This window comes from Adiantum capillus-veneris, chromosome 4, assembly GCF_014529385.1.
Source record: "Adiantum capillus-veneris isolate H3 chromosome 4, ASM1452938v2, whole genome shotgun sequence".
Taxonomy (NCBI): Eukaryota; Viridiplantae; Streptophyta; class Polypodiopsida; order Polypodiales; family Pteridaceae; genus Adiantum; species Adiantum capillus-veneris.
In genome coordinates this window covers 157,568,097-157,586,105 of record NC_140934.1, presented here as the reverse complement: position 1 = coordinate 157,586,105, position 18,009 = coordinate 157,568,097, and the positions used below count along the sequence as shown (strand labels likewise).

Below are 18,009 nucleotides of genomic sequence, written 5' to 3'. Positions count from 1 at the left end.
TGTGCCAGTGTTAGGTTGGGCAAAACCTCTAAAAATATCCAACCACCACCTAAATATCCATAACTAGACATACATGAGAAAATGGACAAAATGCATGGTGCATACCCTATATGTGCCTAGAATCCCTACTACCAAGAGGGAGAAACCAAGAGGGAGAAAGGGTTGGCCAACCCACAACTAAGGTGTGAGGACAAGGGTCTAGGGAAAGGGGCAATAAGCCCTTATGGCATACATAATGGCAAGGGGACCTAATAGCAAGGGTTATATAAGTAATGGATGGGTGGAGACTCTTATGCCAAAACCCACCATCCTAAACAACATTGCTTCACTAAAAGCCATATGCCACACTACATCTAGACAAGCATGGCTCCATATTAAGGCGTATGCCAATTCTTAATGTGAAATGAGTGTGAAATCTTGCATGGTTGTTATGGCATGGAGGAGTGGCATGTGGGATTAAGTGACTTCAATGCAAGTTAAATTTTATCTATGTTAGAGATAAGGTTGGTTGCTTGTTTCCATGTTGGTCCACCTTAGCTTTTTTTGTTCTTTCGACCTATCGCAATGAAAAAAATTCACCATGTTCTTTCAATGGACGCTAGGCATGAGATCTCTCAATCTTTGATGGTTTTAGGGGCTGAAAGCCCTACTACCGGACCAACAAATTTCCAAGTTTTCCTCACAACAAAGGTGTCTTGCCTTCAAACTAGAAGTTCCCAATTTGATTAGATTTTTGTTGAAGCCAAAAATTCTCCACACGATGTCTTCCTTTCTCATGCTTTTGCACGTGCGTTGTTTGTGAAGCACCCCGTTGGGATTGGACTTGGGGATTTTATTCGTAAAGATCCCAAGCACGACTAACCAACTCAAATCACACAAAAATAAGTTCACTCACCAGCGTTATGAGGAGCGCACCAAAGCGAGAGACGAAGTTTCTCCTGTACATTTTGGAACAAGCTATGAGGAATGAGTCTCTTTGCGATGAGGCTTCTTTAACAGTGGCAGAACAAAGGAGGAGATGAACTCGCTAGTTCTTGATCTGGGTCATCTCCCCAGTACTGGCCTTGTGCAGGGCCGCAAGCAGACCAAGGTCTCGGCTAAAGACAGGGAGCGCTCTTGCCTTCGCTTGCAGCGGTTGATTATCGGTCGCCGCATTGGAACCTTTCTTGCCTTCTTCATCTCTGCTATCTCCCTGCTAATGCTCTTCAACATTACCAGCAGGGTCACTGCTCCAAAGTCAGCCTCAGGTACTGTGTTTTTTGATCTTCATTCAACTACTGTCATTTCTCAATCTAGGTTTCCATCTTGATGTTAAGATTTGCACTCTCAACTCTCATGCATCGTGGAGGATGGATTTCGCTACTGTCATTTCTCATCTAGGTTTCCATTTTAATGTTAAGATCTGCACTCTCAACTCGTATGCATCGTGGAGGATGGATTTTGCAGACAGGGTCAGTTTGAATAGTAACAATTGACATGTTGTCATCTTGATGGCATATATTTTGCCAGAAAGCAGACATACATACTTTCCATAAGGTGGCCTGCAAGGAATGTTTTGATAAGTTTCAACTTTACCATGAAACTTGATTGATTGCTGTCTCTCAAATGAGACTTACAAATGAGACTTACCTAACAACCAATGAAATTATCTAAAGGCTTGAAAAATTGCGGAGTGCATTTGTGCTTGGTTTGTGGTATCTATTTACTATGTTGTGGTTATCGTAGTTTGCAAGGGAGATCTCGATGGAGTTAATTATTGCCAACAACAATATGGTTATATGAGGACACAGCCCCCAAGAGTTATGCTAGTGATACTGAGTGTGAGTGAATGAGCCTTGGGTCTGATTGTAGCATCACAAAATCTTCAGATACATATAGGGAAGAGCGTAATTGCCTTGGAGGGAGGATTTACCAATGCTTGTTGAGTAAAGATTCAGTTCTTTTTTGGAGGTAGGTCCACGCTGGGGCATGCTACCTTAGTCAGAAAGAAGCTTTTAAGTTGCATATTGTTTGAATAGATACCTTTTACTGATGGCAACTTTCAGTTTTTCATTGCAAACCAATGCATTTTGACAAAATCCATAGAGATTGTCTAAGTTCGTCCCAAGATTGGTGACTTGTGAGGTAGATGTGAATTTATATCTTTGGATAGATAATCATTTTGGCAATTTGTGCTCTGTGTGCCAAGTATACATGAGCTGCTCCAAAGTCTCAACTCCCCGAATATGAAAATAATCTTGTAATGCGAAACACAAAGTGTATCAACCACACTCTCTGCAATTACTGGCAAGAATTTGGATGTAAATGAGCCAATGTGGCACAAATTGATTGTTAAAAATAGCTGAAAATCAGCCATTGGAAAACGGTGAATATCATCGCCAAAAAGCACACATCATGTGCATCCACATGGCAATACAAACAAGCATCAAGTATGCACCAAATGTGTATCAAATGAGCATCCGAATCAGCCGAAAATTCAGCTCACAATCATTCCAAAAATGCTTGCAAAACTCTCTGCAAATCCGTGCACCACTCTCCGAAATCTTCTCAATCGCACAAGTCAATGCACATAACTTGTGATGAATCCACTCTTGAATTTTGAGATTCCTCAAGGGTGCATACATTCTTAAAATTTTTTCAATGTATGTGCATAAATTTGGTGAAATTCTCAGCCCACACTCTCTTCACTGAGAGCAAACCATATATGCACAAAATAAGAGAACGATCAAGCTCAATCTGAGCTCTCCGGATGTAGCAAATCAACTTGGAAAGCACTCTAGATCTCTACAATATGCATACATCATCTACATATCAATCTGCAAGTGTGTGTATGCGTATGTGTACATATAACACACGCCAAAAAACTCGTGCATTGCGAAGGACCTATAAGCAGAAGAAGCTGCAAAAGTAGACCACCTTGTTATGTGAAGTAGATTTCTCTCAAACCGTGCGGAATTTGTAGAAAATTCTTGTTGCAAAGTTGTAGAGCACGCGAAAACGTTTAGGAATCATGGGAATCAACTTGAAACGCCGATTCAAACCCGAAGAAATCTGATCTGCAAAATCTGCAGCCTGTCCTACACGACCATTCAGTCTGAGTGACGTATCTCAAAAGTGTAAAGATTTTGAGAAAACTTTCTTTTGCAAAGTTGAAGAGCACGAAATCGGCTAGGAATTTCGGAAATTGGCATGGACGGAAATTTGTGACAGACCAAAACAGATCTGCAAAAACGTGCTGAAGTTTTTGTTGCTTCACCGTGTGCTTCCCTGCCAAGCTGCAATGGTGCTCTCCAATCCTCAAGCTCTGATATTAGTTGAAGTGCGCGAGCAGGAGATGTGTGTGTGCAACAATGGAGAAGAGAGAAGAAGAGGAGACTTGTGTTTGCAGGGGCTGAAACTCACTATGAATATGTAAGTCTCCTTATTCTATTATGTACATAATAAGTGTATGGGCGTGGCCTGGCCTAATTGGCCACATGGGGCTTTATCCCAACAACAAAGATCTACAAGGAACTCAAGAAAAGATGTGGATTCATTTCAAGGCTGAGTTTTATTTCTCTACACTTTGAGAAGGTGTTATAGGCTTGGACACTCCAAGCAAGAAATCAATAGCAACACATGAACAAAAACTACGAAATCATTGAACTTAGAGAGAGAGAGAGAGAGAGAGAGAGAGAGAGAGAGAGAGAGAGAGAGAGAGAGAGAGAGAGAGAGAGAGAGAGAGAGAGAGAGACGACACGGCATGACGGAGTTCCGCGCCCAGAAGCACTGGCCCCAAAGACTGGCTTCCCTCTCGGTATTTCTTTATTATTGCTCACAGCAAAGTACAACTTCCGAGGGTCTTCTGCTCTCAGAATTTGCGTCCAGATGCTTTGCAGAATAAGAAGCCCAAGGGCTCTTTTAAACTTACAAGGGTTGCCCAAAAGCAGAACCCCAAAAGCATCAGATTCAAAAGCACTTTCCCCCAAAAGCATCTGCTCCCTTTCCTTTCTTTCCTTGTGCCCTTGGACCCATGGGTAGCCTTGCTAGCCTCCCCTGTCCATTGGCACGTCAGTCTCAATCGTCGGAACTTTGAGATGCACTGTCATTTGATCCCTGTTCTTCTCCGGAATCCTTTGATGAACTTGCATCTGCTTCCCTAAGTTCGTCGGAACCCTCGGATGTGTTACCATCTGATTCTCTTATTGCTTTGGAATGCTATGATGAGGTGTCGTCTGGTTCCCCTGATTCATTTCTTTCACTTGAAGACTCTTGCCATGTTGAGGTGGATACTATCCTGTCTGTAGGATAAGTCAATGAGCCGGCATGCATTTTAAATCCTTGTTTAGCATGTCCCATAAGTCTCTGAATAAAGTCCGACTTTTGTTCTAGACAATACTCTCGAATCTCTTTTGGCAATCCACAACAAAACCGCTCAATCTGATCCCTCAAAGTAATCTTCCGAAACGAAGACACTGACAAATAAGTATCCAAAACCTCTGGCAATAGTCATCCAATGTATCTTTTTTAGTCATTCTCAAATGACGCCAAGCGGTGATGACATTTCTTTCATATTCGTCTGATATCCAAGTCGTCGTGATTTTTTTTGAATTTTACCCACGTCGCAGGTGCTTCTTTGCGTAACAACAGAGTAGATCACCATGTTTGTGCAATTAAGATGCCGCCCTTCGCACCTTGGAGTGTTTCGTGAACCAACCTCTAGAGAAGGCGACGTCAAACTATTGTACAAACTCAAGTACTCGATGGGTGTCTTGACAGCGTGACCTCCTTTTTGAACTCCTTGGTCTTCTTGCTCATCCGTTCGGTGTCAGGAGAGGACGAGCTCTCCTCCCTTGAACTGCCAGCTGGCCTCCCATGCCTCTGTCACGTGCACATCTAACCCTATGTGCATGTGGACAAGCTGTACCTACTGCTAGGGTTTAGGTAGCCTTTGAAGTGTTTTGGCACTTTTGTGAGCTTGTACGCAGGACGTGCATGTCCAGGCACTTAGAGTAGCTGCATACCCTCTGATTGTACAACCCTTTAGCATTAGCATCAGTACCTAGCCCCAAGCATGAGCATTTTTCACCGCAAGTGACCGTTTTGGAAACTGCGCGTGAACCACCTCTTACAAGGCATTTTATTAATAAAGTAACTTCAAATTTGGCCGTGGGGCTGTTGGGGAGCTTGCTCAACCCAGCATGGAACAGGTATATATGCAACCCCTTGGGCGCTAGAGGTCAGCAGAAGAAGCCAAGGAGTAGAAGCACCAAGCAGCAGACACTCAATACCCCATCATTTGTGGCGTTTTCTCAACAGTACCAGCATTTTGGCATCAGCGTTTTCAGCCAGCAGCAGCACTTTGTTTTCCTTGGCGTACTGCTGGAGTACCCTAGCAGATCAGCCATACCCTCATCGTGGTCGCCTTTTCCATCGCAATAAAGACAACGTTTTCAGCTTTCAGCCCTCAGTTCAGCCAGTGTTTTCAGTTTTTCAGCCGTCGTGATTGCCGACGACGACCTATCAGCCCATAGCCTCTGCTACATAGCCCCTCTCCGCACTAGCAGATTCCCATCAGCATTCCTAGCGATTTCAGATTTCAGCCACAAGCATCAAGAGTATTTCAGATTTCAGCCCTTAGCCTCGACATCGTCGTCGACATCATCATCATCGTCAAACATCATAGCATTTAGAACCATTGTACCAAACTCCGTGCAATCTAAAGCAAATACCTCTCTAATAGAGAGGGGGGCCCTTGGAGGGGAGTTTGGGACCCCATCTGCGTCGTATCTTCTCTCTCTCTCTCTCTCTCTCTCTCTCTCTCTCACACACACACACACACACACCACTCAGAACACTTTCTCTCACAGTTTTCCACTCTCTTGTTTTGGTCATTGCACATTCTCTCATTAAGTTAAGGAAGGCTCTCCCTTCCTTGAAGTTAAAGGAACCTTGAGGACTCACTAATCACTCATTCTGAGCATATACCATCATTCTCTCTCGCTACACATTACAACCTCCTAGACTTTTTCACAAATCTTCTTTTCATGCTTTCTCTCCGCTTCTTCCTCCTTTTCTTATCCTCTCTAGAACTAGAGGACGACGAACTGTCGGAATTCTGTGAAGACGAAGAAGAATGTGAGTCATCCTTGAAACGAACACGCTTCTTGGATCTGTTGGCACCTCGAAACTCGACTTCCGGCCCAAAATAACCGGGGAAATCCATCGATTTTCTCTCCTTTCGAGAGTGCTTCAAGCCTTTTATTATGTGGTTCATCTTCTTGTCAAGAGCTCTGTCCCAACCCTTTTTTTTGCCAAGAAAGAGATCCTTCTATTAGTTAATAAAACTGCCCATAGGGCTACAACCACCTCTACTAGAGAGGGCTACGTCAACCATGGGGAGAGACTTTCCGAATGAAAAACAGCATATGTACAATGAAGGCTAAATCAAGATATGGGAGGAGGGAAAAGCTACACAGGTGGGCGATAGTGCTATGTGGGCTCGCCCCGGACCATGGTGAAGAAAGGCCTAGGGCGCCAGAGTCGAAGGAACTCTTCTCTGCGCTCCCGATTGCGGTCGGAGCTGCCCTGAAGTCTCTCGAACTGTCCCTTGAGAGTATTGATCAACTCCAACCAAAAATCTCGAACAGTCTCCGCTGGTGGCACAAGGTGAGCCTCGAAGATGCGGAAGCAGCGGGTCCGCCAAATGAACCAAAGTGTCAGGCCACATATGAGCTCCCAACACCTCTCTCTTACTGCACCACTCCTGTGGGGTAAGCTTTGTAGCAGGTTGGAGTGTAGGTCTGCCCCCTTGTATGACTATCATCTTGCTGGTGGAGGATAGCTCAAACTATAGTGCAGGGCCCGTGAGAGTGGACCAAGTAGCTGCCCCCCAAGTGTACTGTCGTGTTGTTGAAAGAGTTGGCATTAGTCGAAGGACTCGAAGCCAAACCTACTGTGCTTTAGGACAGTCCCAAAGACAGTGACGCTGACTCTCCAAAGGCCCTGCAGTTCGATGCTTGTAACTCCTATGGCAAACCTGAGAACTGAAGGCTATAACCTAGAGTGCATGCTGGACCCTCCGCCACGGGACCCCAAGAAACTTGAGGCCTACTACCAACCAAGTGGCCTTTCTGAGTGCTCACTAGGGGGTTCCAAACAAGGGGCTGTCTCAAGCGCTCCTCCGTGTAGGTGGGTTGGTGGTGCTTGAGGCCTCTCTGCATCTGCTTCCAAGAGCGAAGTTGGCTCACAGCAAAACGATCCTCCAACCTCTTGCTCAGACCAACTCTGTGCATCTCTGTAAAGATCCATCTGATGGAAGGTCTCCAAGGGTCTCCTGCTTGAGGCACTTGAGCTCTATGCCGCTGAAGCCTTCTAGGGCTCCTTTCTTAGAAGCAGTCCTCTGACAACAAACTTCCCAAGAAGGGCTTTGCTCTGCTGTGCAGGGTCTATGATCCCCAACCCCCCTGAGAACAAGGTAGAGTGATGACTTACTTTGGCCGGGGCGATGTGAGTGTCGCGCCTTGACCAAAGAAAGTTCGTGATTAGCCTCTCTACTTGGCTGATGCAAGAGCTTGAAAAGATCCAACAAGATGTAGTGTACCACATAGTAGCCAACAACACCTGATTGGCCACTAGAAAAAGCATCAACTAAACCATCATTCTTGTGAACAATCACAGCATTATCCTGCAAATCATCATGCTCGTGAATAATCACAGCTTGATCATGCAAATCATCATGCTTATCATTATCATGCTAATCATGTGCGTCATGCTTTGGAAAAGAAGAGACTGAGAGAGTCTCCTTCTCCCGATTCTTTTCAATCTTCGCCTGCACATTAGAAATGAGGGATGAAGAATGAACAACTTGCTCTCCACGAATGACAATGGGAGAGTCACCTTTGGCATTGAAAATGAACGTTTTTTCTGCCCAATCAATGAGAGGTTTATGCTCACGAAACCATCGAATGCCCAAAAGCATATCACATCCTGAAAGAGGAGAGACTACAAATTTTTTGCGGAAGGACACTTGTTGAACCATGAACAAAACATCAAGGCACTCTTGCGTGATGAGAGAGTCCATACCGGGAGAGAAGCCTGCCACCTCGAAAGGAGATGTCTTGCTAACCTCCAAGCGGGCTCTTTCGACAAGAGAGTCACTTATCAAATCATGCATACTGCCTGGGTCAAACAATATGATAAAACACTGACCCTTCACATGACCATAATACTTAATGAGAGACTCATCAATGGGAGGATCATGAGAGATTTGGGTCACACTCGTGTTCTCATTTATTGCATTGACAGAGGAAGTGGGTTCTGTGGGTTCTTTAGAGTCATTAGATTCAAGCTTAGGACATGGTTCTTTTTATGTGACCCTTGATGTGACAATGAAAACAACGACCTTCCTTAGAATAAATGCTTTGTTCTTCCAACGTGATGTATCCTCCTAAAATGCCTTGTTCTGTCTTTTCATCTGGAGTGAGCTTAGGTTTAGTAATTGTGTTAGCTTTACCCTTAGGTTCATTTGGAGAGTTCTTTTCTAAGAGACTATTGGAAGAGTGGTTAGAAGAGTTACCGTTCTTACCGTTTTTACCGTTCTGAGGAGTCTGAGTGGTACTTGGAGAAGTCTTGTTTTCCTTAGGCTTTCCCTTATTGTGCTTCATTTCTTGTGCAAGAGCAATCGCTACTGCCTTGTTGAGGTCGATTGGATCGAGCACCTTGACATCATACTTGATATACTCGTCCAATCCATAAAGGACACCTCCTTGCGTTCAGCATCCGATTTGCATAATTGGGTGCCGAGCTGCAAAACATGATTAGAGAAAGACATAACGCGCATATACCATTTTGCTTGAGTCTGCACTAATCGTCTTTCAAGCGTGCTAGGTCTGTGGTGGCATAAACCGTGCCTTGAGCTTGTCTTGGAAGTCGGCCCAATTGAAGGAAAGGGGCGTGTCTTTCTCCGCTTCCTCTAGATGCGCGGTCAACTGGGCCTCTTGCCATGCGTGGTACCAATTAATGGCATCACCGGCAAGGTACATAGCTGCCGTCAAAACCTTGCTATTTGCTGTCTTCTTAGTTGTCGCAAAATAAGCATTAAATTGATGCAACCAAGAATGAATAATCGTAGCATCCATCTTACCACCATACCTACTGAACTGGATCTTCTCTGCGACGGGATTGTTGGAGTCGGAATCTCGGCTTGCGCCACTTGGCGAACTGTGCACGTGTTTGGCCGGCTCGAACTTCGAGGTGAGAACCTGTCGGACCAACTCTTGCATGCGTAGGTCTGTCTGTATCTCACGCTCGGCCTCCAAGGCCGCTCGTCTTTCTTCGGCTGCCTCCTTTCTTGCTTCGGCCGCCAAGCGCTCGCGCTCACGCTCGCGCTCACGCTCGCGCTCACGCTCGCGCTCACGCTCAATAGCTGCCCGTCTTTCTTCGGCCGCCCTTTGTCTTGCTTCTGCCGCCAAGCGCGCTTGCTCACGCTCAATGGCTGCCTGTCTTTTTGTGGCCGCCTCTTTTCTTTCTGCTTTTCTTTCTTTTTGTTCCTCGACCGCCAAGTGCGCTTGCTTACGCTCGCGATCCAAGGAGTCTTGTCTTTTTTGGCGTCATGCTTCATGCTGTAGCATCATGTCCATCATCGATTTGACCAAAGCCTCCATAGGATTTGGTGCAATCCTTGGCGTAGATGAAGAGGGTCAGAAAAACCTCATGGTGGGGAAAATTCTTCTTCGTCACTGCCATGCTCATCACCTCCATGTGAAGTATCCATTCCGCTTCGGGTAATGACCATACACTTGAAGTCTTGGGTTTTGAAGTTCACGAGGACTTTGGTTCTTGTGGTTCTTGAGGGTCTTGAGGGTCTTGAGTCTCGAGGTTCTTGAGGGTCTTGAGTCTTGAGGTTCTTCTTTAGCTTGCAATCTGTGTTAGAGAAGGATCTTCTCTTTACCCGAGCTCTTCTCTTTCCCGCGGGCGCACCCCTTGGCGGCCTTGCGCTCACACCAAGGTTGCTTTTTCCCACCGCACATCGATTGGCCGATCGCTAAGTGCACGGTCCGCTGTCAATGAGTGAAAAGAGGCACAAGGGGTGTCACGTGACACATCCAACACTATGTGTCTGTGGACAAGCTACAGCATGACCAGGGTTCAGTTCAATCAAGTCACTCTAGAATAGGAAGTGATCTTGCACTTTTGCAAGTCTGTTCGCAGACTGTGCATGTCCAGGCACTTAGAGTAGATGCATATCCTTTGGTTGCACACAACATGATCATCAGATTTCCATCAGAACCCATCAAGAGCATTTTTACAGTGCATAGACCTATTTTCCCTATTTTTGACATTTTTCACTTATTATTTTTAAGTGACTTTTGTTGGGAACTAGGTAGGGCAAATTTACTAAGTTTGTATATATAGAAACCTAGCACTAGCACTTTCTGGCAGAAGAGGCAGCAGGAGCATTGCTCAACAGGCATCTTCTTCCTAAAAAACCTGGCATTTCCCCCTCAAGGGAACTCCAACGTTTTTCAGTCCTAAAGGCCAGCGTTTTCAACCTAGTTAACCTGGCGTTTTTCAGTCCTAAGGCATCAACGATTTCAGCCGTCAGGCCTGCGTTTTGCAGCAGCGTTTGCATGCCTTGAACCAACGTTTTTCATCCCTGCAGATCAGCTTTTTCAGCCTTACGAAAGAGCAGCAAACCAGCGGTTAGAAGAGCAGCATGTCAGCGTTTTTGAAAGACAGCCTTCAACGTTTTACTTCAGCAGTACTCGTCATCGTCGGCACCACCGTCGGCCTCGACATAGCATCACATAGATTTGCATCGGCATCTTGTATCAGATTGTGCAATCAATGGTAGACCACTCTCGCCATCGAGAGTGGGGCCCTGGAGGGTTTGACAATTTTCCGGTGTCGTATTCTCTTCTCTCTCGATCTCTCAGTCTCATGCACCTTCATTCATAGTGTCCATTCACTTTGTTTGTGTCCATTGCATTCTCTCACTAAAGGAATGGAAGGCTCTCCCTTCCGTAAGTAAAAGGAACCCTTGAGCACAGTTCGGAGCTGTCACGAGGACGTGGCAACTGCTAACCTTAGTTGTTGGTTTCTTTCCAATGATTTTTGTTTAATTTTTGAGACCCTCTTTTTGAAGTTGCAAGTGGTTGGACATTGTATGACCAATGTGAACGGTAGTTTCACCCGCAGACGGGAAGTGGTCGGCACTGGAATTCGTACAATAAAAGGATGTCTAGGCTTAGAGCAAGATCATGTAGGTCCCCCCGTCGCACTTAGCAAGTTGGTGGATACTAGGAAGTGAACTCAATAAAGGCATAAAGTGAGGGTGGGATCACCAACAGAAAGTATTTGACAGTTGGGCCACATTGCATTTTTGGATGCGGTCCCAATGGGGTTAGATGGTCAGATGATCAGTGGGAGCCCAACAAAAGCATCTCCTAAAATTTAGGGAACTGCTATTTTGGGCCATGAAATCTGTTCGCGTCGTTAGCTTCAGAATGAGAAGGGGAACATTAATATTACTCTGTTGCAAAGTCAACCAATGCACCAGTTGAGAGATTTTTAAGCAGGAAGCCCAATGCGGGGAAATTGCATGTATGAGTGCCAAGTGGCACTTTTTGGTCAATTTACCAAGTTTGGGAGAACAGAACTCGTAACTGACTTTTTGGAGCAGTTATGGAGGCTCTGATTTTCAGCCATTTCTCTCCATTTTTGAGCTTCCCATGACTTTGCCTAGGTCCAAGGAGCTCATTTTCAACATTGGAAGGCATCAGATGCGTGTTTGCAGGGCTGTTTTGCTGCGATTTCAGCGATACGCAGATTTTGGCAGCCATGGAAATCTTCCCCTTTTTGCATCTATTTGTTCACAGATGCATTACAGGTCAAGGGCAGAAGAGGGGGCGCTCGATTTATGCTGGGGGGATGCTTCATTGAGAACCTCTCACAGGTTAAGAGCTATGGAGTGCTTTCTTTCCCTCTCATGTACATTGTGGTGCTAGGAGTGATGCCTTGCACACTACACACTGCTCTCTCTCCCCTACGTGCAGTTATGTGATGCTCCACAAGAGGGCTCTTCATTTGATTGATGTACAGCTGTGTGGGTTCATTCTTGTGTGTTGAGGCAAGAGCCTCCTTGAGCAGGAACAGGGGTAGCTAATTGCTACTCCAAAGCAGGTGCGGGTCATAACCTCACCGTACAAGTGCGTTTTCAGTGTTGTGTATGCGTTGTAAATTGACTGTTTTTCAGCCATACGGACGCCAGAACCATTGGGAATAGTGTCCCATTGGCAGTGGATAGTTAGGGGACTGTTTGGGGCTGAAAACATGGCAAAAACCAATAAATACAGCGTGCTGAATTTACTGTTTTTTTGGGTAGGAATCAGAGGGTCTACGCCAATGCAAGTGAGATCCAGTAGGGGAATTGATTTCTCGCAAGTTTTGGGGTTGCTATGTTGCCGAAATTTGGCCAAATCAGGTAGTATCTAGTGTGATACAGGTAAAGGATTCCCAGAACCTTACTTTGTAATTTACCCTCTCAAAGAATAAAGAAATAGCGAAAGGGGTGCCAATTTTGGGGCCTACAGGTTACCCTCTCAAAGAATAAAGAAGTATCGAAAGGGCCGCCAATTTTGGGGCCTACAGGTTGTCGGCGTCTGCTCGGGGCATTCTAGCTTCCGAGCTGTGTGTGTATTCAAGTGTTAATTCCCGTTGCAGGTTCTTTTTGCAAAGTGCTCCGTGTGTGTGTCTAAAGTAAAGAATTTCGGGTGAAAGCCAACGCCTACCGTCCCACCACGGGCCAGTTTCAAGAGCACTCATCTTGAGCAAAGTTCAACATTCACTTCCGTTGCATCTAAGAAGGGGAGGCTGGACAAGCCCTTCTTTCTTGGGTTTCCTGTCACTCTTCATGACATGCCCAAGCGGACTTGGGTTACGGGCGACCTCAACAAGCAAAAACAAATTTCCTGTGGTTCTTTTCTTGAGTGATACAAAACACTGCCAAAGCTCTGATACCAATGTAAGGTGCAGCGGAAGTGAATGTTGAACTTTGCTCAAGATGAGTGCTTCGAACTGTGCTCAAGGTTCCTTTTATTTACGGAAGGGAGAGCCTTCCCTCTCCCTTCCGTTCCTTTAGTGAGAGTGCAAGTGATCACAAACAAAGTGGATAAACACTTGTGAATGAAGGTACTGAGACTGAGAGATAGAGAGAGAAGAGAATACGACACCAGGAGAGTTGTCAAACCCTCCTCTGAAGGCTCCACTCTCTATGGCAAGAGCGGTCTACTATTGATTGCACAAATCTCTACAATGCTTTGGACTTGCCGACGACGATGAGGACGACGACAAGACGGGCTGAAATCTGAAAACGCTAATGAGTGAAATATGCAAATCTTTATCTACTGAATTCTGACTCTTATGTCGGTGACGACGGCGATGACGACGATGCGACGATGACGCGCTGAAAACTCAGATGCTGAAATCTGCGTTTTCCGGGATGAATCTGCAAACTGTGGCCGATCTGACCGTCCGGCGAGGATTTGCTATAGGAAGGTGAGATCTGCGAGGTTTGGGGGCTGCGGTACGGTGTCTGAATGCTGAAAACTGAAAACGTTGAGGCTATTGGCTGATCTAACACGATGAATTTGCAAAATGCCGAGGCTGATCTGCAAACCAAAAAAACGCTAGGGCTGAATTTGGGGCTGCTGCAAAAACGCTAGGCTTCTACTGCCCTGCTGTCGTCGGGTTGGCCTGCAATTGCAAAACGCAGGGCTGGTTTTGCACTTGAAGAAAAACGATGGCTGTTCTTGGCTGAAAACGCAGTCTTTTCTTGCCAGGGGGGTCTTGCTTGAGAAGGTGCACTGCTGGATGTCAGGTCCCTGCTGTCTCTTCTTCCAAAAAGTGCTAGTGCTAGGTTTACATATATACTTGGCTATCAAAATTGGCCTACCTAGTTCCCAACAAAAGTCACTTAAAAATAATAAGTGAAAATTGGCTAAAATAGGGAAATCAGGTCTATGCACTGTAAAAATGCTCCTAAGGGGTTCTGACTGAAATCTGATGGTCATGCTGTGTGAGGTTGCCATGCGAGGTGTCTCCAGGACAGTCCCAATATTTGAGCCTATCCTGGAAAGGAGCGGAAGGTACTCTCTCCTTAGGCCGGGGAAGCAGACTGAGATGAGAAGATCTGCCTCCTCGACAAGAACGTCATACTTACTGAAGGTCAACTTCTCAGTGACTGGGTCGTTGGAATCTGCATCTCTACTTGTGCTACCTGATGAACTGCCAACGACCTTGATTTGCTCAAATTTCGAGGTGAGTACTTGTAGGACCAACTCTTGCATGCGTTGGTCTCTCTGCGCCCTACGCTCTTAACTCCATAGCCGCTCGCCTTTCTTCAACCGCCATGTAAGGTGCAGCGGAATGAATGTTGTATTTTCTCAAGATTAGTGATCTTTATTGCTCAAGGTTCCTTTTAGTTCTTATAGAGAGTGTTGTGATCACGAACAAAGTGAGTGGATCTTGTGCGTGCAAGTGAATGAGACTGAGAGAAGGAGAGAGAAGAGATACGACACCAAGAGGTTGTAAAACCCTCCTCCGAAGGCCCCACTCTCGTCGGCGAGAGTGGTCTACTTTGATTGCACAAAGGTGTACAATGCGAATGCAATGGACTGATGCAATGGGACTATGCCGACGACGACGACGACGACGACGACGGCGACTTAGGCTGAAATCTGGGATCTTCTAACTGCTGATTTTCGGGACTGTTTCGGTGGTTGAAAGTGACTGTTTTGGCTGCGTTTTCTTTGGCTAATGATGGGGGAACTTCTGCAACCAATCTAGGTCGGTTCTGCTGCGATTCATCTGTTGAAAACTTGCGTTTTCAAGGCTGAATTTGCTGATAAAAAACCCTGAGATGGCTGGTCAAAAAACGCTGAACTGTGGCACCTTTTTGGCTGCGTTTTTAGGTTGTCTGTACCTGCTGAAAACGCTGATATCTGCAGCTTCCTTAATGCTGAAAAACGCTGCAAAAACGCTAAGCTGGCTGATTTGCTAACGATCTCAAAACGCAAGTGATGGGGGCTGCCTGTGGGGGACACAACCACCAGGACAAGGAGGTTGTGGGCGACGGCTTTCTGTAAGGGAAAACGCCAAGGGAAGTGGGAGGGTGGCGAGGGTATCTGTTGTGGGTGCTGAGGGGGGGTACTGCTGAGAAGTTGCCTGTTGAGTGGGAAGCTCCTGTTGCCTCTTCTGTCAGAAAGTGCTAACTTGGGTTTGCTTATATATTAACTTAGCAAAATTGCCCTACCTACTTTTGTTGGAAAGTCACTTAAAAATAATAAGTGAAAATAACCAAAAATAGGAAAATAGGCTAAATGCACTGGAAAATTCCCTTGACTGAATCTGATGGATTCTGAAGGGAATATTGATGATCATGCTGTGTGCAACCGGAGGATATGCATCTATGCTAAGTGACTGGGCATGCACGGTCTATGAATAGACTCACAAAAGTGCCAGATCACTGCTAATCTAGACTTGAATGAACCTTGCTGTGGTGTAGCTTGTCCATGGACACATAGGGTTGGGATGTGTCACGTGACACGCCAAGCGTGCTTTCTCACACTCACGCTCCATGGTTGCCGGTCTTTCTTCTAAGGCGGCACGTTGCACCTCCTGTTGTAGCATCATCTCCATCATCGACTTGACCAAAGCCTCCATAGGATTTGGTGCAATCCGTGGCGTAGATGGGGAATGGGGAGGATCGGGGAACAATCCTCTTGGTGTAGAAACTTCTTCTCCAACTCAACTCTCATCACCTTCACACAAAATATCCATTCCGCTACGGATGATGACCATACACTGAGATCTTGGGTACTTGGGTTCTTGGAAGACTTGAGTCCTTAGCTTGCAATTGGTGTTTGAGAAGGCTTTTCTCTTACTTGAGCTCGACTCTTCTTTACAGGCGCACCCCTTGGCGGCCTTGCGCTCACACCAAAGTTGCTTTTTCCCACCTCACGTCGATTGGCCGGCCGCTAAGTGCACGGTCCGCTCTCAATGAGTGAAAAGAGGTTGGACAAGCCCTTCTTTCTTGGGTTACATGTCACTCTTCAAAAACATGACTAGGAATCGACATGCCCAAGTGGACTTGGGTTACGTGCGACCACAACAAGCAAAATTTTTTCTGTGGTTCTTTCCTTGAGTTATACAGAACACTGCCAAAGAGCTTTGATACCAATGTAAGGTGCAACGGAAGTGAATGTTGATAGTGCTCAGGATGAGTGCTCCGAACTATGCTCAAGGGTTCCTTTTTCTTACGGAAGGGAGAGCCGTCTGTTCTTAAAGAGAGAGTGCAATGCAATGATCACAAACAAAGTGAATGCTACTGTGAATGGAAGTGTTGAGAGAGAGAGAGAGAGAGAGAGAGAGAGAGAGAGAGAGAGAGAAAAGAATACGACACGAGATGGTTCTCAACCCCCCTCCAAGGGCCCCCCTCTCTATGGCGAGAGAGGTCTATGCTATAGATTGCAGAAATCTGGTACAATGGTCTAGATGCAATGGACTTGCTGACGATGTCGATGACGATGATGGCGACGACGAGGACGGGCTGAAAACTGAAAACGCTGATATGCTGCTGAATACTGACGCTGTGTCGGAGAGTACGGTGATGACGATGACTCGAGGAAGGTGTGTTGAAAATGCAGATGCTGAAATCTGAAATCTGTGGGCTGAATTTGAAAACGCTGGTTGAACTGATGGGGTGATGAGGATTTGCTACGGGAGATGAGAACTGCGAGGCTAAGGGCTGAAATCTGGAAATGCTAACCTGATCTGATGGTGTCAATGCTTAAGACTGAAAACGCTAGGTGGATCTGGAACGGAAAACGCTAGATGGATGTGGAACTGAAAACGCTGGCTGATTTGGGAGATGCCAAAAAGCTAGGGTTCTTGTTGGGTGAAAACGTTGGGCTCGGTGCTGGTCTGAGGAGAAGCACTGGAAGCTGGAATTTGGATAACTTCTTCTGCTACCTCTTCTGCTGGAAATGAGCGCCCCCTCTTCTCCTTATATAGTGCATCCAAGCTGGGTCGAGCATGCTCCCCTACGGCCCCACAACCTTGCAAATTGGCAATAATTAAATAAATAGTTATAAAATGCTTGCAACTGAACTATCCCAAAATGCCATGGAAATTTGGGTGAACTGTCCCAAAATGCCATGGAAATTTGGGTGGACTGACTTGGAAAATGCAAATGCTGGGTGCTACTTGGTTGTGCAATCAGAGGTATGTAACTACTCTAAGTTCCTGGACATGCACGGCCTATGTACAGGCTCACAAGGGTGCCAAAACACTTCCTAGGCTAACTTGAACCCTAGAACTGGGATAGCTTGTCCACATGCACATAGGGTTAGATGTGCAGGTGACAACATTAAGTGAGGGGGCATGTTTTTGATCAAAGTTACATCTTTGGGAAAATCGTGAAGTGCATTTTACTTATTTGCTCTTTCGCACGATGTATGGATATGTCTGACTAGGATCTCTCTCTCTCTCTCTCTCTCTCTCTCTCTCTCTCTCTCTCTCTCTCTCTCTCGTGTTTATGAGAGTAGAGACGAGTTGGAACATTGTTTATGTGATGAACTGGTTTGATCAACCATCCGAAAGTTCTACGATTGATCTGGCATCTGGTAGTTCTCCAACAGTTTATCTACTATTGTGGGTAGGACATTACGAGGGAACCATTCCGGGATTTCAAGCGGAGAAAGCTTTCACTAAGCTCGAGGCCTCTCTACGCCCCCATCTCCTACCCATTGTTGGGATGTGTGCGGTCGAGCTGGGAAGGTGCGGAACCTCTAACTGTGAGAGTTTGTGATAAGAATCACAACACTTTGTGAAAAAGTGTTTATGGAAAATCACCAACCCTCTTCCTAAAGATGGTTTAAAATCTAAGAGTGTTCGTGAGAGAAGAGTCAGAAACTCTCTTTCCTATCGTGCTTGGAATTGCTTGTTTTCGTAGTCGAGATTGTGATGAAA

The 18,009-nt window shown here is 45.8% G+C and overlaps 1 protein-coding gene across 1 annotated transcript in view; it reads left to right on the top strand.

Annotated features, from left to right (window-relative positions):
• Positions 1-871: 871 nt before the first annotated feature.
• LOC147460207 (putative hexosyltransferase MUCI70) overlaps positions 872-18,009 on the top strand; it is a 63,506-nt gene continuing 46,368 nt past the window's right edge. Inside the window, exon 1 of the mRNA XM_086511300.1 lies at positions 872-1,247. Coding sequence (XP_086367426.1) covers positions 1,019-1,247 — 229 coding nt within the window. The 5' untranslated portion in view covers positions 872-1,018. The remainder of the gene's footprint in view (positions 1,248-18,009) is intronic.